At 37.1% G+C, this 22,554-nt stretch overlaps 2 protein-coding genes across 23 annotated transcripts; one reads left to right on the top strand and one right to left on the bottom strand.

Annotated features, from left to right (window-relative positions):
• Nucleotides 1-299: 299 nt before the first annotated feature.
• Nucleotides 300-7,143, bottom strand: LOC110758864 (glutamine-dependent NAD(+) synthetase). 22 transcript variants are annotated; one of them, XM_088252999.1, is made up of 13 exons: nt 6,888-7,143; nt 6,508-6,737; nt 6,118-6,311; nt 5,908-6,048; nt 5,193-5,265; nt 4,965-5,112; nt 3,733-4,223; nt 3,406-3,636; nt 2,928-3,285; nt 2,683-2,842; nt 1,638-1,711; nt 1,307-1,410; nt 832-1,150 (listed from the first exon to the last, which is right to left on the bottom strand). In XM_088252999.1, exons 7-12 carry the CDS (start codon nt 4,221-4,223, stop codon nt 1,387-1,389), a joined length of 1,338 nt encoding a protein of 445 aa, XP_088109125.1. In that variant the 5' UTR covers nt 4,965-5,112; nt 5,193-5,265; nt 5,908-6,048; nt 6,118-6,311; nt 6,508-6,737; nt 6,888-7,143; the 3' UTR covers nt 832-1,150; nt 1,307-1,386. The 22 variants fall into 22 exon arrangements, with proteins under 22 accessions (XP_021816508.1, XP_088109125.1, XP_088109124.1 ...); XM_088252998.1 differs by having other exon boundaries at nt 6,127-6,311; nt 6,508-6,742; XM_088253000.1 differs by having other exon boundaries at nt 5,908-6,056; nt 6,127-6,311; nt 6,508-6,742.
• Nucleotides 7,144-17,795: 10,652 nt separating this feature from the next.
• On the top strand, nt 17,796-21,740 carry LOC110758869 (endoplasmic reticulum chaperone BiP). Its single transcript, XM_021960821.2, has 8 exons — nt 17,796-17,986; nt 18,977-19,244; nt 19,333-19,547; nt 19,639-19,881; nt 19,966-20,445; nt 20,554-20,708; nt 20,814-20,896; nt 20,988-21,740. The coding sequence occupies exons 1-8, from the start codon at nt 17,929-17,931 to the stop codon at nt 21,487-21,489; spliced, it is 2,004 nt and encodes a 667-aa protein (XP_021816513.1). The 5' UTR covers nt 17,796-17,928; the 3' UTR covers nt 21,490-21,740.
• The last annotated feature ends 814 nt before the right edge of the window (nt 21,741-22,554 follow it).

The raw sequence follows: 22,554 nt of genomic DNA on the forward strand, positions 1-22,554 counted from the left end.
CCTGGAGTTTCCTTTCTAGTCAATAATAAATCAAAGGATGCTTAGAAGTTGCTTCAAATTTGCATTTTCAATTTGGATCCAACAATGGTAACTGATTTTTCTTGTTTTCTTTCTTGCCCGACACAAATGTATCATTGTATGGGTCAATTTCATGCTCAAAATACAACCAATGTTTTGTCATATTATCTGTCCATGTGAATAAAATGTCTGAGCGTAAATGGAAACATGTGGCCGGGTTCATGGCCAACATGGTCCTAGACATAACACATCTTGGTTCTTGGACTCACCTGTGCACCTAATTAGTTTAATCTCCTTAATTTCATGCCATACAATCCAAAAAACTCCAACCAAGTTCAAATATCTACTCTCTTATCCCTTTCCTACTTTTTTTCTTTTTCCTTTTCTCTTTTGAGATTTAAATATAACTAAAATCTCTCTTACATTGGCACCTGATATTTTTCTCATCACCATATATTTCCAAGTAAGTTTCTAAGTTAAGCAAACTTAAAATAGCACATGGTCACCCTTCCCCTTCCCCACTCAGTGGAGCTATCACATGCAACCAACTATAGCTGCTACAGAGGAGCTATCTGCCCCTCCAGAAAGGGGAAGCAGAAAACCAGAAGCTCCACTTCTTCTTAAATAGTCCCATAACCAGCAACCAGGACCAAACGCTATTTCCTCCTCAGGAGAGTGATACTTAATCTGCAGATCATAAATTATATTCATTTATAAATGTGAATGTTTGATTAATTAAAGCAATGTTTGATAAATAATGTCAAAAGGACAAAGCTTATCCACATAACTGGAAACTCCACCAAAGAAAGCATATTAAAGCATATCACTTTTGTTATATTGTAAGATAAGGTCTGAAACACACACAGATGTAAAACAGAAATATTTGTAGGCAATCTCTTGATGAACCAAGACTGGAAAGCCAAAGGCTTTTCTTCAACTTTTTAAAAAACTCCTATCCCAACTACTTTAGTTGGTTTTTTCTAGAACTGGATCTAACCTTTAGCGGACTAGAAAGGCACATTTTCAGATTAAAAGACTGACAAAGGTTGTATCGCGCCTCCACAAAAGGAACCCTGGTTTTGCAGCTTGCTTGCTCTTGGAAGCTACTTATAGATCCTCTAAGACTAGCAACCTGCCATTACGCCAGAAGCAAAAGTAGTAAAGTAATAAATTATACTTGTAAGAAATTCAAGGAGTTGTTATTTTGTCGTATAAAAGTCACTGCAATTTAATGTAGAGTCTAAATGAAACAAGCAGACACATACAAGCAGTGAAAAGAATCGCATACCGCTTCTAAGTCAATTTGGGCAATTACAACCTCAACATCCTTCAGCGAAAATTGTGAGCCTTGAGCGACTAGATCTCCATTTACAACGACAGAAGCGCAACCATCTGCGACAAATTACTCATAGTTCAACAAATAGATACATTATTCATCACATAACAATAATTAAAGATCAAGTTTTATATAACACTAAAAGGAGATTCCATAAGAGATAGACCCAAAATACCACCAACGAAACAGTATTTTGTCCTAACTTAAAATATGCAGCACTGACAAGTATATTATCCTAAGAAAATTTGCATAGAACCACTGAAGAAAAAATAATGTCATGCACCGTAGTATAGGCGACCACCATCACACCCCTGGTGATTGCTGTACATGTACACCCCTCCCGAGTGTGAGTAGCACCTATAAAAGCACGAAGACGAATATCAAGCTTTCTTAGTTGGTGATGACTTCCACTTGCATTCATAAACACTTCAACCCCATTCAATGCAAGCTCGGCGTGAGGAGGAATGGGAGTAAAAAGCTCTTCACAAATTTCAGCCGCGACAGCTCTAATAAAGGAACAATGCTTAAGATTTAGAAATGCATAAATTCAGATTAGGAGTGAACTTATTATACAAAAAATGCTATGCTGACAGCTGAAAAAAGCTCACAACTCCTGCAAATTTTACTTAGGCAGGCATTTGACCCATCTGCATCAGCTATGGGCTTTCCTGAAGCACATTTCAGATAATGCAGAGGTGGGATCAACCAACGACCACCTCTTGTGCACAAAACAAAGTCCTCTCAAAGTGTTATGATGGCATGATTCTAAAACGTGGACAACTGCGAAGTCCCAACCAAACTTAATAATATGCAGAGTGGACAAAGACCCACCTTACAGGTACGTTGGCAATTAAGGATAAGGTGTTTAAGTATATTGGTGAACAGACACAAAGCGAAGTCTGATAGGCAGTCTACCAATCCAATTCTTTCCGGATGGTATTTAGCAAATGCATCTCTATTTCCAAGAAAATATGATATTAAGCATCCCTTAGCTCTTAAAACTGCTAGTAATTCATAGCAGAATGATAAACAAAACAACCCACATTGATTGAAAAGTGTTCAAAGTCATCTCTCAGTACTTTTAAATTCCACAAAAACGAATAAGGTTTTATCAAAAGGTAGAATTCCTTCATTCAATTTTAAAATCAACAATATGAATCTCCCCCTTCTTGTTCTTCAAGGCCTTGCTTTGTCTGCTTTCCAATCTCTTCTCTTTTTCATTGTATCTAAGATCAAAACAGATCAATTAAATTCTGAGTTTAAAAAATTCAAAATTAAATTATTGTTTCATAACCCAAAAAAAAATTGAAATGGAATTAGATACTTACATGTAGCACTGATACAAGAATAACAACCTTTCAAAGTAAAGGCTGTGAATGATGACAAGAATAATTCAAGGTGACGTAAGGATACCAAATGGCTTAGCATAGATAAATGCTCAGGCCAAACTGCACTCACATGCAAGTCAAAAAATTCTTCACTCTCCAACTGAACCAGAAAAATATAAGAATTAAGTATGGATATTAAATATATCAACAATAATAAATGATTAAGGCTAATGTCATATACTTACATGTGTGCCATGCTCTGCACAATTTCTCACAGTAATGAGAAAGTGGATGGGATGTCCATCCACCATCCACTTAGGAATGATGAATCTAACCGCATATTTTATTTCTTCATTAGTAACAAGATTAAGTCTCTTAGTAGTGATAGGATTCTGAGCTCTCAATTGACGATGCCACATCACCTCAAATTCAGCTTCATTTGCAAAGAAGCTATCCCAATAACTCTTGTATACATTTATTGCATTCTCCCTTGCAACACCATTGGAACTGTCAAAAAAGAGTCGCACAAACAAAAACCTGGCTCTCATCTTCTCTGTATGTGTCTTCAAGAAAGGGCTATGCAACCATAAAGACAACATGACACTGAAATTAACAAAAATGACCATCTTATCAGACAGTATGTCGTAAAAGTTTCAACATGAAACTAATGCCCTCCAAATCAATAAATAATGGTTTTAGAACTAGAAAAAATAGGTGACTTACGTGACATCGTTGTTCAAGATCCTGCAGAAGAAATCTAGCTCCTTGGGCAGAAATACATCATGAATGGTGTCAAATACATCTTCAAGCATTTCTGTATCAGTGACTCCACATGAAACATTCGGACAGCCTAATACCGCGGTTCCTTTTCTTAACCATATATTATCCAGGGTGACATCCCCATGCATCAATCCAATATAATCACGAATATGAATCATTGACGTGAGAACATCCCTAGAAAAAATGAAAAACAATTTACAAAAATGTCAGCTAGATATGATAAAATCTTTAACATCTATGAAGGGTAGGAAGAAGGGGAGGAATAATTACCTGTAAACTGAACTGAGGAAAGGAATGATATACCCACTTGGATCGGTAAATGGCATTTGGTCCCTCTTCATCATTGCAACCCAAGATGAAAGCGATGACTCTACCGGCTCAGTAAAGACAATCGTAAGGCCATATGAAGTGTGGTATAATGCTCTGACAGATAGCACAAAGCCTGAATTGCAGATGTCTTGAAAACCAAGCCACTTCTGCACTCTTGCATCGGAATTCTTCATATAATGTACAGCAACAGGAAGGCCACAGTAGGTCCCGTGGTATACATGCCGTGGGAGAGTATCACCTTCCTTGCGCTTGAAAATTACGTAAGGCGTAGCAAATAAACCACCATAACTGCCAGGACAAAACCTCTCTTGGTCATGTAGATAGACCCGATTTTGCCCAACCCTAAATGGAGCAGCAGCAAAGTTGGGAGAAATGTCAATCCTTTTGCTCCATTTGCTTGCAGACAGAAGACAGTTAACAACACGCATCATCTGATAATAGAGGCAGTAAGTACAAATCATATAAAGCTAGACAAGTTGAGCAAATATGGATGATTACTATAAGAAAGAATAGATATTAACTGAAAAGTGCAATCAGATATATATTCTGGCCTGCTGTCAAAGCAATGAATGGAATTTGTAACGTCAGGGTCAGAACCTGACTTGAGGATAACTAAGAATCATGACCACAAAATCCAGAGCTGATTGAAAAGTTGTTTGAACATTGAAGGGATCTGTGGCTGGTCAAAATGATGTACATGTTATCTATGAGACTGAAAGTTGTCATCAGGACACCTCAGCTGAGTTACTTTGTAGTGCAATAATCTAACGTATCCTAAAAATCAATAAGTTCATGAACCCAGGCACTTCCTAAAATTGTTCTAAAGGCTTTTTGTCGTCATGGTTCGTTTTGCAATAAATCCTGGAAACAGACCAGTAATAATGGAAGGCACTTCCTAAAATTGTTCTAAAGGCTTTTTGTCGTCATGAACTCAGCTGAGCTTAATTCAAAGAACTTCTTTAACTCTAAAAATGGTATTAAAAAAAAAAAAAAAAAAAAAAAAGGCCATTTAATAAACCCCAATAATTCCATTTTCTTTTCCATTCTTTTCCTCAGCTTTCTCAACACTCAAATAAAATGTTCTTCAAGAAGAGAAAACCCTATCTGCCTTAACCTATACATGTATAATTACACACAGATAACAGAGGGAGAGAGAGAGAGAGAGAGAGTACCTGAATAAGGTTTAAGAAGAGGTTACTTTCTCAGATGAAGGAGTGCATAGGAGAGAGAAGATCAGAACGCTGCGTTTTAGAGGCTGGACTCAACCCCAATTGCTCTTTCTGCTCTACTGTCAAGTGATTTTTGTTTTTGTCTGAAATACTGTCAAGTGATAAGTCTCTCTTTTAGTAATGGAAATGAAAGCACAGCAACTTCTCTTCCATAATAGAGGCAGTACGTACCTAAAGACTGAAGCTATAATGCTTTGTTGCCCAACAGTGGAACACAAATTGCTCCCAATTCATACGCAATTAACTGTAATGAATTACAAGATTATTCCATTAAAATTCGGAAGGATTAAACAAATGCATACAAGCCCATAAACAAATGATACGTCGCAGAAAAGAAGACCAAAATCATCTATCATCTAATAATCCTGAATAATGCTTTGTTGCCCAACAGTGGAACACAAATTGCTCCCAATTTGTACGCAATTAACTGTAATGAATTACAAGATTATTCCATTAAAATTCGGATTATTCCATTAATATAAGTTGTCAACCTTTGCAGTCATACTGTTCTCCATTCCCATGGAAAGACCAAACAGTTCAAATGGGTAGATGACTGGGGCACTTATATTATGAATGGAAATCACGGAATTGAAGGGAACTGCAAAGGTCTGAGCTTAATTCAAAGAACTTCTTTAACTCTAAAAATGGTATAAAAAAAAAAGAAGAAAAAAAGGGCCATTTAATAAACCCCAATAATTCCATTTTCTTTTCCATTCTTTTCCTCAGCTTTCTCAACACTCAAATAAAATGTTCTTCAAGAAGAGAAAACCCTATCTGCCTTAACATATACATGTATAATTACACACACAGATAACAGAGGGAGAGAGAGAGAGAGAGAGAGAGAGAGAGAGAGAGAGAGAGAGAGAGAGAGAGAGAGAGAGAGTACCTGAATAAGGTTTAAGGAGAGGTTACTTTCTCAGATGAAGGAGTGCATAGGAGAGAGAAGATCAGAACGCTGCGTTTTAGAGGTTGGACTCAACCCCAATTGCTATTTCTGCTCTACTGTCAAGTGATTTTTTTTTTTGGTCTGAAATACTGTCAAGTGATAAGTCTCTCTTTTAGTAATGGAAATGAAAGCACAGCAACTAGTACGTACCTCGCATACCAAATTTCAAGGCTTTCGGAGCTTGCTTTCTGTTCTGGGGATGGAGGTGGAGGTCTCCGGAGCGAGTTTAGATTGGGGTGGTCGGGTGAAAAGGGACTGCCGTTGGGAGCTTGTGATAGAGGAAGAAGGGCTGTGTAGCCCAGTTCGAATGGGCTCCAAGCCCAAGAGATGTCCTCCGGAGAGATCTTATGACAAGAAAGCAAAAAAACAAAAGAAAATTAAATTAGGATTTTAAGTGATAGATTAAATTAGGAAATTAAATTAGGATTTTAGGAAATTATATTGAAGGGGTCCAGCGCTTGGGTTGGGATAGAGGAAGAAGAAATAGACTGAGGCGGGCTGTGTAGCCCAGTTCGGAAAATGGGCTCTTTGAGAGCTTACAATTATGTACCAAGCCCAAGAAATACATCTTGATGTCCTCTGGATCGATCTTCATATCTTCCCTGACAAGAACAAAAGCAAAAAAAAAAGGAAATTAAATTAGGATTTTAAGTGATAGATCTGAATGTATCAGCAAATAAAATTGGATGTATATATATCTGAATTTGAAATATTGAAGGGGAGAATTTCAAATCTTCCTCCAGCGCTAGTCGATAGAACCAATCTTCGATCTTCCCTGACAAAAGAACAACAACAACAAAATCAATAAAACATACCCCAAAAAAAAATTAATTAGGATTTGAAGCGGTAGATCTGAAAGTGTTACTACATAAAATTAGATATATAGATCTGAATTTGAAATATTGATGGTACAAATTTACCTTTCTTGATTTCATGAGATGAGAATAGGAGAAAACCACTGGAGGATTTCTTGGGAATTAAAAAAGGAATTCTTCCTTTCATTAGAGGCATGGCTTGAGATGAAGTTTTCTGAAGAGGAGGAGGAGATCTGAAATTCACGTGTGGATGGGGGGAGGGAGACTTAGACCACCAGTTTGCTAGGTCTGGTTTTAAAGCGGCGAAAATGATAATGTATGAGTTCTGAAACGAAATCTAAAATTAAAGTACTGTTCTGAGTTCTGACTCATATGTATGCTACTTATAGGGTGGAATATAAATTTTACCCTTAGATCCCTGTTACTGGTTTTTTACTCTAAAGAGATAACTTTGACCTCTTCTTCTTTTGTTCCGGCGGCAGCTTATAATTTAGTTTACTCTCTTTTTTTACAAGCTTATAATTTACTTCCTTTTTTTTCGGGGGGTGGGGGCGCGGGGGTCAATAAGCTTATAATTTACTTTAGTTATACATATCCACCCAATTATTTTTCAACTTTCATAAAAATTTAAAATATATTGTCATGTATACAAATATTTGTCCAGCTGGTATTATTACTTGTATTTGTTCAACGTTTCCATTTATTAGGAAACAATAATGCTAAATATGTCATTAAAATAATTAAAATAGTTATTGAGGTAATCAGAATCCATGAATTTAGGGATTCATTGACATTCAAATCTCATAATAATAGGAATGATAATCACATATTTCAACGTTTCCATTTATTAGGAAACAATAATGCTAAATATGTCATTAAAATAATTACAATAGTTATTGAGGTAATTAGAATCCATGAATTTAGGGATTTATTGACATTCAAATCTCATAATAATAGGAATCATAATCACATATCTCCTATGAATTCAAATTTTCTCTAATTATCCTAAGTTTAGGGATTTTATTGATTCTAGCCTCTCCGCATGCGCTTCCGCGCCTGCGATAGGCTTTTTTTAAAAAATTTAAATTTATTTTAGAATTAAAAAAGATAATGGGTAGTTGTGTTCCATAAAAAGAGGATCCATTATCTGATTTTTTTAAAAATTTTTAATTTTGTTAATATGAAAAAGTGTGAATTTACCATTTTATCCTCATTTAATTAATAATTTCAATTCTTAATATTTACATTAACCAATGGCATTTTCTGGTATTTTGAATGTTTCACCATTCTCTGCCTTTTGTTTTATATATATAGATTCAAACATGAGACGACCAAAACGATGATTGCTTTTGTGTATGTAGCATAGTTATTGAATGTTGATTTTGTGTAGTAACTAATTTTACTAAAAACACATTTCAATATGAAAAGAAAAATAAAATAAACAAAACCTTGTGCATCGAAAAGTCATATAGGAACACAGACCAATAAGTCTGCATTTTTCAGAAGTTTTTTTTTTTTTTTAAATCGAAAAGAATTAAATTTCATTCACCGGAAGCACTGGTTACAATAAGGTCATCAAGAATGCAATTCATTAGCCACGCAGGGCCTTCTTCTAACCAGAAATAAGGAGCTTGTCCGTATAAAGCAAAACGGGCAATAGCATGAGCCACTTTGTTACACTCTCTAGGTCGAAATTGGACTTCCTTAATGGAAAATCGCATGAGCAAGTCTCTCACATCATCCACCATGTTGCCGACAGAAGCCCAATTAGTTTCCCTTGAATTAATCATCATAATCACCTCCGAAGAATCAGTTTAAATGAGGAGAGGGAAAAAACCCGCTTCTATAGCAAATAAAACTCCACTATAGACCGCTTGCAATTCTGTAGCTAGAATGGAAACCCCGCGAGGGCTATGCATAGCTAGGGCCCCCATAAAAACTCCAGAATTTGTTACAAACAACTGCACCTATACTACGCAAGCCTGTTGCGTTGTCAGTAGCTCCATCAACATTGAGCTTATAGACCTCGTCAGGGGGACAGCTCCAAAACTCATACTGATTAATCCTACAAGCACGTGATTGGTCAAGAGATTTGTAAAATTCTTCATGGAGCTCAAAACTCCTCTCAAGAAGATGGGTAGGATTATGCACACCTTGACCATGAAGATAATCATTTATAGCTTTCCACAACATCCAACAAATGAAAACAAACTGCTCTAACTCAATAGAAGACAAGATTGTTTTAGCACTCCCAAAGAAATCAATGAAGCTCAACATATGCCACTGCTCAACAGCAAATCCCAACCTTGAAAGCCTCCATACTTTCTTGCTTAATTTGCACTCCCATAAGGCATGGATAAGATATTCATTTGACTTGCCACAACGAAAACAGATACCTTTTGGGGTTACTTTTCTGCGCACCAAATTGACACAAGTTGGAAGGATATCATGAGTGGCACGCCACAAAAAATGCTTAATTTTATTAGGAATATGGAGGGTCCAAATCAATTTCCAATACGATGCCCTTTGAGCACCATTAGAACCATCAACACCACTATTGAGAGCACTAGTTTTCTTCTGCACAGCAACTTGATAACCAGATCGAACAGAATATTTTCCATTTTTAGTAAAAAACCAAATCTGCTGATCTGGACGTAGACTCCAACTCAAAGGGAGGCTTTGGATTAACTCAACCTCCTCTGGAAAAAAACATGACTGTAACAGACTAACATTCCAAGCAGGAGGAGAGGAAATAAATTCACAAACCTTAGAATTCACAGGCAGAGAAGGAGGTGAATATAGTTTAAAAGTAGACGGTTTGGGTATCCATTGATCTTTGTAAACATCAATCATCTTATCATCACCCACACGCCAATAAAGGCCTGCCTCTAATAGATCTCTTCCCCACAAAATAGAACTCCACGCGCAAGAAGGCGCTGAACCAAGAGTAGCATGCATGAAATCTGAGTTGGGGAAGTAACGCGCCTTAAGCATATGGAAAACAATGGAATCCTGGGATTGGAGCAACCGCCAAGCCTGTTTACAGACCATGGCTTGATTGAAGCATTCAAAATCCTTGAAACCAAGACCACCATCCTCCTTATGCGTATAGATGCTTTGCCATTTCCTCCAATAGATCCCTCTTTTATTTCCTTTGCTCCACCAAAATTTTGCAACCAAAGAGTTAAGATCTTTCCAAACACCGACAAGAAAGCAAAACACACTCATGGAATACGTTGGAACAGCTTGAGCCACGGCCTTTATAAGAATTTCTTTGCCTGTAGTAGAAAGCAAATTTCCTTGCTAAGATTGAAGACAATTCCAGACCTTATCCCTTATGCCACGAAATAATGCCCTCCTACTCCTGTCAGCTATGGTATGAAGTCCCAAATAGCGCTCATGACAGATCACTATTGGAACTCCAAGTAGAGATGAGATAGCTTGCTGCTCATTGACATCTACAGAAGGACTAAAAGATACAGCAGATTTAGTAAAATTAATTTTTTGCCCTAGGACTGCTCATAAGTGTCAAAAATATGTTTCAAATTCTGACATTCAGACATGTTAGCATCACAGAATAATAAGCTATCATCAGCAAAGAGCAAGTGAGTCATAGAAGGTGCTCCCCTGGGGATAGCCACTCCATGAATCAAAGGTTTTTCAGAAGTAATTAAGTCTATTGTTTGTACAGAAAAGATTAGATAAAAAGGTTGGATATGTTGTTTAGGCCCTTTGACAACACCACACGGCGCCTTCCACTTCTACTCCCTATGGTGGGGGGGGGGCGTACCTACTGTCTGTGAGAGAAGGCAGCCTTATATGACTAGATTATTTTATTTTTGTGGATAAATGATATGAAGATCCGAATTTGAATCTCATTACTCATTGTGAACTGCTAAAACCGGAATATATTTTGGTAAATAGTTGAGTGACTTGGATGAAAACAGAGTAACCTTTTCGTGGTACCAATTGGTCATCTCCAGTTTGAAAATAAATAAAGTAACCTTCTCTCTCCCAAATTCCATGGTATTGTATCGTGTTCCCAGCTATTTACTTGAAACTTTGTTAATCTCCTGTCTTGGATCTTGCCAAACTCTCCAAAGGCATCGATGGAGTTTCGAAAAGCTTAATTAATGAGTTGTTTATCTTTGATTAATTATCATTAGACTATAATAAAAGGAGGAACATTCTTGAGGCATAAGCCTTGTATAATAGATACAATATTATGTTATATTCCTTAATTATATGATGCACAGTATTATTATTATTATTATTATTATTATAAACTAGCTAGTCCTCTATTAAGTCACAAGTATTGACTACATTTGTATGATGTCAATCTCAAATATATCTCCATCCAAAATTGGTGCATGGTGTTCAATTTTATAGTACCAAGAAGAAGCACAAAATGAAAGTTTGTTTGGGTGTGATGTGCGTATGTGGCCATGTGGATTGTCAACCTAGTCACTAAATTCTACACCTGACCATGTTCTTATATATAAAAGCTATTGAGAAATTTGAGAATGGAATCATGGAGAGACAGAAACAGGTGTTTAAGTTGCATTTGAAAAGCGTCCAAAATGCGATCCATGACTTTATTTGCTTTTTTACTTACGCAAATTTAAGGCACAGCTGGAAAAAGAACAGGTCAAAAGTAAAAGTGATGAGAGCTCGGTTGAGTGAGTTTGACGAACAAGTTCTCGTGTAGGTGTAGCCCACAACCCAACAAAATAAACTGGATCGCTCACTAAATTACCATTCGTTTGTATAAAATAACTAAAGGCTGCCATTCTATTTCTTAAACCCTGATCCTGCAAAGGAATACAAGGTAAAATAAGATAAAGCATCCATTAGGTTCATTAACTGGTCATCAAATTCATTTAAGGGTGTATTCAATTGAAATTTAAAAAAATTATTTAGAGATAAAAAAGTCATGTGCTATTGGATTAAGACTTTTAAATAATTTACATAAGTCTTGTGGTATTCAATTAAAACTATTAAGATTTTTAAAACGGAGTTGTCAAATCTAGTAGTATTCAATCAAGACTTTAAACAAGTAACATAGAGTCTTATGGTATTCAAAAATTTGCTAATTTCTTAGAATTTTTTAAAACGTGGGATTGTGTGGAATTTTTTAGTGAGATGTATAAATACCAAGCCCTATCTCAAATCATACAAGAAGAAAAAAAAAAAAACAAGATGTAATCGTCAACAAAATCTTTTTACGTGCATTGATCCAACATTTCAATGATCTCATATGGGTAAACATTAGATTAATGATTGTCACATCTTGTTCAGCTGTTTTCCTTCAACTTATGCACTGCTATTTTAATCATTAACTCTATATTACATTTAGTAGCCAACATTATCCCTCAACCCGAACAATCTGAATTTGGTTTTGGTATATGAAACAGCATAGCATGTAGGGGTGGGCATCAATCCGGCCGAACCAAACCGTAATTACCGGTTTGATTTGGTTTTGACAAAGAAAAAGTTAAATGGTTTGAAAACCAAACCGAACCGTATATAGTTTGGTTTGGTTTGGTTTTGAGCTTTCGTAAACCGGCTTAAATCAAACTGGACCGTTTATGTGTATATTTATTTATTTATATTTTATTTGATATGTGTAATACTCTAATTAGTTAATAACTATATATGAATATTTGAATTGAGCTATATTAGTTAGTGAAATATGAAGTTTTATGACCTTTTGAGCTTTAGGTTGGTTTCGTACTCTAGAAAATGATTTATGTAAGAAGTAAGTTGTGAATTTGTTGGTTATAATTGAGCTAATAATGTTGAAAAAATGCAAAAAGAAAGAGAATTGGGCTTAGGCCCAAACCGGCTGAACCAAACCGAACCAAATCGTCTTAAATTGGTTTGGATTGGTTCGGTTTCCCTTATAACTTTTATTCAACCCGAACCAAATCAAACCGTTATATTTTAATTGGTTCGGCCGTGATTTGGACGTGAAACCGATCCAATCCGGACCGTGCCCAGCCCACCCCTAATAGCATGCCAAACTACTGTTCCCAAAAAATCAATAATTTCAATTTCTGTCAAAATTTCCTTCAATCCGTTAAGTTCTGACCACTGTCTCTCACATGGCAGGGTATTTTGCTTGTGTTTTACTGATAGATAGGCTCAAATGAACTGGAATATCCCTCCGTGTGAGGGACATAGTCAAAACTTAAGAACATTTGGAGGAATTTTCCAAAATTTGAAACACCTCATTAAAATTCTCCAAATTAAAACCATGGAGATAAAATTGACAAAATTAAAACTATAGGAACCAAGACGGTAAATATGCGACAATTATCCAAATATCAGTCAAACCTACTGCAATTATCCAAGTAATTGTACAACATAAGGTAATCGATCCAAATTTTAAACCACCGCACAAGTCCAAACCATAATGTCAACAACAGCATAATATAATTCACAATTGACGTGCACCCATCCAACTTATTCCTCAGCCATTTCATGCATAAGCCAAGCAACCTTGAAGTAAAGACCTTGCACTTTTGAAAACACCACTCTCTTCTTAGGTTGATATTTAAATAGCCCTCTTGCAAACCACCACAAAATAAAATACTATCGGCATGTCCCCCATCCCGGTGAAGATTCGACAGCCTGCATCACTTCATCAAGTGAAGGTGCAGTACTACTCTCAACTGCTTCAACAAGGCCACCACTCCCTTGTGCCAAGGCCGCAACACCTCTCAATTGTGACAATGTTGCAGCGCCTCTCCATTGTGATAATGCCCTCACACTTCCTTTGTCATTCTCATCTTTCTTAGCTTGTATGACAAGTTGTTCAGCTCTCCTTACCCCCATTCCAAATGAACTCATAGGTTGAGCGTAGGGGCGGCCCTGGGGTGGTGCAAGTGGCACCACCGCACATTGTTAAAGAATCACATGCTACAATTGATGAAAATTTCCAATGAACAACAAGAAGATGATGTTGAGGAATTGCAAGATATTGAAAACAATATGGATGAATGTATGGGTAATGCTGAGAAGAATGAAAATGATGACAATGAAAATGCTAATATTGAAAATCACAATGAAGATGTTGAGCAGGTACTCTTTAATTTGCGATTGCCAATTTTTTTTTTCCTATTAAACACATATTGCTTATAGGAGGTAGAAAGGGACCGTATAGGGGCATAATGAGCTTATTTTTGTACCAAGCATACTAATATTTGGCTTTAAGTTTCGCACAAGACCCTCAAAATCTCAAGAACGATCCTGGTTGAGTGGCTTCGACTGGGACGACATTCCTTTAGTAGTAAGTACACATCAGTAATAGGGTCTAGTAACTATGATATAGAATTCATCCATATATTACAAGATAGAAATAAAAGATTGCGTAACATATAGAGTGATCACATTCGGAGAAAACTTAACTTGAACTGTCAAAAAGTACCAATAGGCACCAATATATGCAAAAGCACGAAATGTAACGTAAAGAATAAATGAATTACCTGTAGTATAAAGCTCTGCAAAAATATCTTGCAGCTTGTAAGATCCATAACTGTCACCTACCTTTTCCCCATTTAGATAGAAATGGAATGCTGGCTGCAGAAAAAATGCACACAACAGCAAAGTAAAATTCTATTTTCAGATGAAAGCAAGGCCTGAATTATATTTACTCAGCTTAATCAAACTGCTTAGACCCCTTCCTGCTAGCTAAGTATAGTATAAACTATCAATTAGCATATGGTAAGAAATTCAACACAATTTTTTTACTGCATTCTAAAAGCAAAGGTTAAATACATGAGTAATTAGATCAATCTGCAAAGTACGGGCATTTACATTACATTTTTCAAATTAAAAAGAAAAGAAAAAAGGATAGAATCATTTACCTTCCCGTCAGCTCCCTAAAATGTTCCATATTTTATCCATGTCAGTCTATAGAGAGGCAAACGATGTGAGGATGATCGGTTCATAATTGTATATCATTTTGTATCATTCTAGCTTATGATTTGGCTATGTTATTGAGTTAAACTTGTGCTTTTAATCCATTTTCTGTTTTGATAAGTCCGTAATTTCATACACTTGCTTGTCTTCTTTACTTAGTGATTTTGCTTAGTTTCTCTTTATTTTGAGTCACTTTGTGTGTTTTGTAGGTTAAGATAGCAAGAGATCACATTTGATGCAATCCATGCATGTTAAGGGCTGATTGGGATAAGAGCAAGAGCTTAAAGACAAAACCAAAGTTGGGCCACACTTCTTGTCAGTCCAGTTTCGTAAGTCACCTTGCAGGTCTCATTTCAGCAATCTGCACAATTCGGATGAGGAGACATTCTTCATAGAAGTTGTTCAATTGGGTGTCTAGTATAACATATCCAAATTTCAGCCCAATTGAACATATGTGGAGTCCTTAGCCCATCCAACACTGAACCATGCTCAGGAGAATTTGCAGCTGCCAGCTTTGAGCCTTGTCTCCTCCTTTGAGCCATGTGCCTCACCCATGCTGCAACTGACTTTGGATCCAACATAATGAGTGAAGTGGGGAGGCATTCCAGTTATGAAAGTCTAAAGTATCAAGTTGGTACATGATGGAGCTATTAAAGAGAAAGCATGTGCATGCATGTAAAGCATAAATGAAATGAAGTCAATTCCAGTCTCTGTTCGGCAGCCAAATTGAAAGGCCCAAAACGCACACTTCTACTGCTCCGATAGGAATACTTTCTTCATAGAAGTTGTTCCAATGGGTGTCTACTATAACATATCCAAATTTGAGCCCCATTGGATAAGTTTTGAAACCTCTGGCCTTCCTACACCAAGTCTGGTTCAGAAGACTCGTTTTTGTTCAACAACCAAAAGAAGACCACATGGGTTGGTAGCAAAAGGCAGCCACAATTGATCACCTTTGATCCCATGTGAAGAAAGCTTGAAGTGCAGCAAAAGAAGTATGGGATGAGATTGATTCCAACCACACTAACATAGACAAGATGAAGTGTGAGTTATGGGTTGTATTAAAAGAGGAATGGTGGTGTTGGATTTCATCATGTTGTTCCTCCCTCTTAGCCCTATAAATAGAGAAGCCTTCAAGCTTCAAAACACACCCCAAGGGGGGGGAGCTCTCAAACACTTCTCTAGAGCTCCCTTCCCTTCTCTCCCTCAAATTCTCTTAGTTTCCTTTCTAGTTTTCAATTGTTGTAATGAAATATTTGTGCTGAAATTCTCCTTAAGTTTTTCAAGTTCTACTTTACTTTTATTTGTAATGTACATTCTTTCTTAAGTATTCAAGTTTAATTAGTTTCCAAGTTTCAATTATGATTTTTGTTCTTATTCATTATGCTTATAAGTTAATATGCTAGTTTGAATGATTGATCACCATTTAGGCTTGCATGTTAGCTATCTTGGTTTGAATTAAGAGTAGACACCATGCTTTAATTCGAATTGAACTATGAATAGGAAGAGTATGTATGGACATTCGACAACAGGGATTAGATACATGCTTGGTTGTTTAAATTGTTCTTCTATGCTTAATGGGTTCCTAATGCTTAGTTTTAGGTTAGACAACAAATGATCAAATTAGGGAATTAGGAACACAAGGTTATGACCAAACACCATGGCTTAATCATACTTTAGCTAGAATCAATCCGTTAATCTAATTGAACTTGGGAACTTATTTGCTTGAGTTATTTCATTCTTTCTTGTTTTATTTATTTTCTTTTTTCATTTCTATTTTGTGTAGGGGAAACAAATTGGATCATTCAATCACCAATCCTCGTGGGATCGACCTCGCACTTACATATGCTATACTACCAAACGGCTCGTGCACTTGCGAGTATCACAAGTTGAGGATGCAGTTGAAACCATTTTGGTGCAGCTGAATCGAAGCAACAGAGGACTACTAATTTAGATACATAACAAGATATAATACAATATAACCCTTTTATACACAGCTGCATGACGAATGATAATTACAATGTGGAGAAAATTAACACACAACGAAAATTACGAATGATGATTTACGTGACAAATTGATATTTTGGAAAAAATTTAACTCCACCTAAGATGTCAGAGCATCTCCAAGGGAGATGTCAAATGCAAAATGTTAAATTGGAAAAAAAAAAAAATTAACTCCACCCGAAATGCCAAATATCATAATATTTTATTATATTTTTTAAAAACAAATAGGACCCATATGATGCATTTTTTATTTATAGAGAAAATGGTATTGCATTCAACCTATGATGCATAAAGTTTAAAAGAGAGTAAATGATAGTGGGATTCATGACTAAAAAAATATTTGACATCAAACTTTTTGATATGTTTTTTTTGACATATCTCTTCAAGCCTTCAAATATATGCAGGATTTGACTACTCAGTTTGAGCAATTTTAACCTTCAATTTTTGTCATTTCATATCCATGTGGCAATTTGACATATCGGTTGGAAATGCTCTCAAATATCATATTATTTTATTATATTTTAAAAAACAAATAGGATTCATATGATGCATAAAGTTTTGACCTCAAGCTGTTTGATATATCTCTTCTAGCCTTCAAATTTATATCGTATTTGACTACGGAGTAACTTTAACCTTCAATTTTTACCATTTCATGTTCATGTAACAATTTGACATATTGGTTGGAGATGCTCTAATCATCTTTCTATAAAAAGAAGAAGCTAATAATCAATATAAAAAATGAGTTAAATTGAACTAAAATACCTGAAGTTATAAGATGAATAACAATTCCCTTTGGAATAAATGTATTGGTCCAATACGGTGCGTTTAGCTTAGCGATACTGGTTTCTCGAAAGACGAAGTTCCATTGCATCTTAACTAAACACGTACACAATTTTGGGAGATCCAACGGTCCAGATCATCCCAACATGAGGTCGAATATGATTGGCCAAGGTATCAGGCCTCGCGATCTGATTGGTCCACTTAATCAAAAATGACATGTTTCCACGAATTGCTTGCGTCCGGTAACAGACCACCCGATCACATATGCGGACAGCATACGTTAATCTCCCTCTATAAAAGCTCTGTCTCACGCGCGGTTTAACACTCAGAAGCCATAAACCAAAACTCTCAAAATCGCCAAGGCTTAAAGCCACCATTTGTACTTGAATCTCAGAGAAGCTCAGAGAAACAGAGAGGTTTCAGGAGTTGCTCAGACGCCATGGCTGGCTCCTGGAGAGCACGCGGGTCTCTGATCGTGTTGGCGATCGTTACATTCGGTTAGTGTTTCGGTTATTCAGTGTCAGATCTGCTTAGTTTGTTTCTTTAACGATTTATGGATTGTTGTTTTCGGTCGAGAAAATGCGGTGGATCTGGCTGTGATTTGATGGTTTTTAGTGTGTTAGAGGACGTTCGTAGCTCAAAACCGATGAGATTTACGAATCAATCTGAAACTTTTTATGGTTTTTATTATTGGATGAGTGAATTTTTGTGCATAATTGAAATAGTGGAGGATAAGTTTCTGCATGAGTACGTTGAAGTGTAGGTGTAGATCTAGTTAGATTGAAAAAGTTATTAAATTGTGTGTTTATTGGTTGAATTATGCGACTTTTGAGATCTGTAGGTGACTGGTTTGATATCTGTGCCTCTGTGTGTGCCTCTGGATCTTACTAAGTGATTTGCAGAACAAAGCATGAATAAGCGATCAGAATATAAAGAAAACACATAGTATTTTTGCAGTCTTTTGTTTGTGTATGAAATTTATTTGATTGATTTTGTTTCCGTCAAGCTAACATGAAACAAAAGGTAAGAAGAATCACAATATTTACTCTTACTAACAGCTGTTAGGATTAATCAACAGATACTTTGAAGAATTTTTGTTTAAATAAAAATTGCCAAACATGAAGGAAATGTAGATCCTGCTCCCATTATGGTACCATTATAATCGCAATGTTATAAAAATGGTTGTTATATAACTAGGAAGTATACGGTTTAAATGGTATGATAGTGATCAATGAACAGCAGTTAGTAGTGTTTGTTAAATATTGTATGTATTCACAAGACTCTTCTGGAATCTCATGCTATTATTATGCCAAATATGTTATAATAGTTACATCCAAAGTTTCCTTTCAACGAGGATTACGGTTTCATGTACTGATTATGCAACGTGTGATGCTTGACGCGCCAATGCCTTGTTTAAATGAGATTCATTTCATCATTTACCATATGTGCTTCATATCTGTACTAACACGGAAAGAGCTTTATAACAGGGTGTCTTTTTGCAATTTCAATCGCAAAAGAAGAAGCTACCAAGTTGGGAACAGTCATTGGGATAGATCTTGGAACTACTTACTCCTGTGTTGGTGTGTATAAGAATGGTCATGTGGAAATTATCGCCAATGACCAGGGTAACCGTATCACCCCATCATGGGTTGGTTTCACCGACGGTGAGAGACTGATCGGTGAGGCTGCAAAGAACCAGGCAGCTGTGAACCCTGAAAGGACCATCTTTGACGTCAAGAGACTTATCGGAAGAAAGTATGTGTTTTTCACTATTTTTTTTAATGATTTGCAATCATTTTAGCTGGTTGGAAGTTAATACTGACTGGTGCTTATTATTTGGCAGGTTTGAGGACAAAGAGGTCCAGAGGGACATGAAGCTTGTTCCTTACAAGATTGTTAACAAGGATGGAAAGCCTTATATCCAAGTGAAGATCAAGGATGGCGAGACAAAGATTTTCAGCCCTGAGGAGATTAGTGCTATGATTTTGACTAAGATGAAGGAAACGGCTGAGGCATTCCTTGGGAAGAAAATCAAGGATGCTGTTGTTACTGTTCCTGGTGAATAAAGCATATATTCAACTTAATAGCCTCCCATATTTATAGTCGTATTAGTCATGCCCCTGACATTGTCTTCCTGTTCAATACACAGCATACTTCAATGACGCTCAGAGACAGGCAACTAAGGATGCCGGTGTAATTGCTGGGCTGAATGTTGCTAGGATTATCAATGAACCAACCGCAGCCGCCATCGCATATGGTTTGGACAAGAAGGGTGGTGAAAAGAACATTCTTGTCTTTGATCTTGGCGGTGGTACCTTTGATGTCAGTATTTTGACAATTGATAATGGAGTTTTTGAGGTTCTTGCCACAAATGGAGACACTCATTTGGGAGGTGAGAAATCTTTTTCTTGTTTTACTACTTGCTCATACTTGATTTGTGTGGTCTGTTATTGATGTGTACATACATTCTCTGCAGGTGAGGACTTTGATCACAGAATTATGGAGTACTTCATCAAGTTGATCAAGAAGAAGCACGGAAAGGATATCAGCAAGGACAACAGAGCTCTTGGGAAATTGAGGAGGGAAGCTGAGCGTGCCAAGAGAGCTCTCAGCAGCCAGCACCAGGTCCGTGTGGAGATTGAATCACTTTTCGACGGAGTGGACTTCTCTGAACCACTGACCAGAGCCAGATTTGAAGAGTTGAACAATGACTTGTTCAGAAAGACCATGGGACCTGTGAAGAAGGCTATGGATGATGCTGGCTTGGAGAAGCGCCAGATCGATGAGATCGTTCTTGTTGGCGGAAGCACCAGGATTCCCAAAGTCCAACAGCTTCTTAAGGACTACTTTGATGGCAAGGAGCCAAACAAGGGTGTGAACCCCGACGAAGCAGTTGCTTTTGGTGCCGCTGTTCAAGGAAGCATCTTGAGTGGAGAGGGTGGTGAAGAAACCAAAGGTATGCTCATTTCTCGCCAGAGCGGGCAGTTAAGATATATTTATTTGAAAAGGGTAATTGGATGAACTATTATAATACCTACTAACAAATATTTCCTATGGATACTAGATATTCTTCTCCTGGATGTTGCGCCTCTCACCCTCGGTATTGAAACTGTTGGCGGAGTGATGACCAAGCTTATCCCAAGAAACACTGTGATCCCAACCAAGAAATCCCAGGTTTTCACCACTTACCAGGATCAGCAGACTACCGTCTCCATTCAGGTATCGTTCTTTGTTTATTTGATGGTCCCAAAATGCTTAATTTAGTGTTTTCACAAAAATGCAACTCGGATGCTGATATGGATTCAATCCTGTTTTTGATCTCAGGTCTTTGAGGGTGAAAGGAGTCTCACAAAGGATTGCAGGAACCTTGGTAAATTTGATCTTTCCGGAATTCCACCAGCTCCAAGGTTTGTTTCTGCTGCCATTTAATCTTCCCTTGAGATTGCCACCCCTTTGTTTCTGAGGATTTAACAGTTTTCATTTCTCTCAATTGAACAGGGGAACTCCTCAAATCGAAGTCACATTCGAAGTCGATGCTAATGGTATCCTGAATGTCAAGGCAGAAGACAAGGGCACTGGCAAATCCGAGAAGATCACCATCACAAACGACAAGGGTCGTCTCAGCCAGGAGGAAATCGACCGCATGGTTAAGGAGGCAGAAGAGTTTGCCGAAGAAGACAAGAAGGTGAAGGAGAGGATCGATGCCCGCAACAGCCTAGAGACCTATGTCTACAACATGAAGAACCAGATCAATGACAAAGACAAGCTTGCTGACAAGCTCGAGTCCGACGAGAAGGAGAAGATTGAGACCGCCACAAAGGAAGCCCTTGAATGGCTGGACGACAACCAGACGGCCGAGAAGGAAGACTATGATGAGAAGCTCAAGGAGGTCGAAGCCGTATGCAACCCCATCATCACAGCTGTTTACCAGAGGTCAGGTGGTGCCCCAGGTGGCGGAGCAGCCTCAGAGGAGGACGAGGACTCACATGATGAGCTTTAGAAAAAGTCTTTTTAACTTTTATTGACCACTGAGAAGGTGGAAGCGAGAGGAGAGAAATGAGGTTATTATAGGTTTAGGGGAAGGAGACTTTTTACTGTAATTTTTCTTGATGGGGGTTAGAAGGGGAAGTTGAGGGAGACGGATTTTCTTCTCCCCCGCTTTTCTTTTTTTGAAGTGGTGATACATTTATCAAGTCTTTTTGTTAGTTACGTGTAATTTCTTTGTTTTGATAAAGGATACAGTTTTTATAAGTTTGGTTGGTTTGTTTCTCAAATCACGATATGCGTTTTACTAAAATGCGTATAATTATATATAAACAATAATATGCCTCAAATCACATTTTTCTCCATCTTCTTAATGAAGATCAAAGTGTTTAAAACTTAACAACAACAACAAAAATTTCATTAGTGTTTAGAACCTAACAAATATAGGCATCATCTGACCCCTATAGATTGGGCCTAACAGATGGAGGAACGATTTGACCACTTTTCATTCAGGAAAATAGAAAATGGGAAAATACTTCTCACCTTAGTAGTGTGATATATGTGCATAAGTTTTTTTTGGTGTGTTTTTTATGAATTATTTTTGCATGTATCAAACTGTGATTTGCATGAAGGAAGAGTATCTCCTTATAGAAGGATGCGAGCGGTATCCATTTTCAAATGCTTTTTGGCAAAGGAAGTTTCTGATTTTCCTAACACACTGTTTGGAATCCAATATCCCACGTTAGAAAAATAGAATATATTAATGGTTTGAGAGCTTGGGGGGGGCACCTTTCACTTTTTTCAGAAAATAGAATTACAAGCAAAAACCCCTTGAGCATGCATGCCCAAGAAGGTCAAAAAAAGAGAGAAGAGAACCGAGCAGGAGAGAGGCAGCCCATGCTCCCACAATTTGGACGGGGTGAGCCCATGACCCAAGCTGGCAAGAGCATCAGCAGTGAAATTAGCCTCTTTAAAAACATGCTTACGTTGTATTTCATTTTGTTTTCAACTCTTTTAAAAAATCTCAATGCTCTTTAATTGTTGAGAAAATAGAAAATTTTGAAACAGGGAAATAGCCAAC

Source organism: Prunus avium, chromosome 5 (assembly GCF_965620075.1).
Source record: "Prunus avium chromosome 5, drPruAviu1.hap1.1, whole genome shotgun sequence".
Classification (NCBI taxonomy): Eukaryota; Viridiplantae; Streptophyta; class Magnoliopsida; order Rosales; family Rosaceae; genus Prunus; species Prunus avium.

Bases quoted from the DNA above. Each gene is read 5' to 3' on its own strand.
- LOC110758864 (XM_088252999.1), bottom strand. From the start codon at position 4,223: ATGATGCGTGTTGTTAACTGTCTTCTGTCTGCAAGCAAATGGAGCAAA. The intron at 3,286-3,405 runs GTAAGTCACCTA...TGTTAATTTCAG, and splicing joins ATCTTGAACAACGATGTCAC to TGTCATGTTGTCTTTATGGT. The intron at 1,712-2,682 runs GTAAGTATCTAA...GTGCTTTTATAG, and splicing joins TTCTTGTATCAGTGCTACAT to GTGCTACTCACACTCGGGAG.
- LOC110758869 (XM_021960821.2), top strand. From the start codon at position 17,929: ATGGCTGGCTCCTGGAGAGCACGCGGGTCTCTGATCGTGTTGGCGATC. The intron at 19,245-19,332 runs GTATGTGTTTTT...ATTATTTGGCAG, and splicing joins AAGAGACTTATCGGAAGAAA to GTTTGAGGACAAAGAGGTCC. The intron at 19,548-19,638 runs GTGAATAAAGCA...TTCAATACACAG, and splicing joins TGCTGTTGTTACTGTTCCTG to CATACTTCAATGACGCTCAG.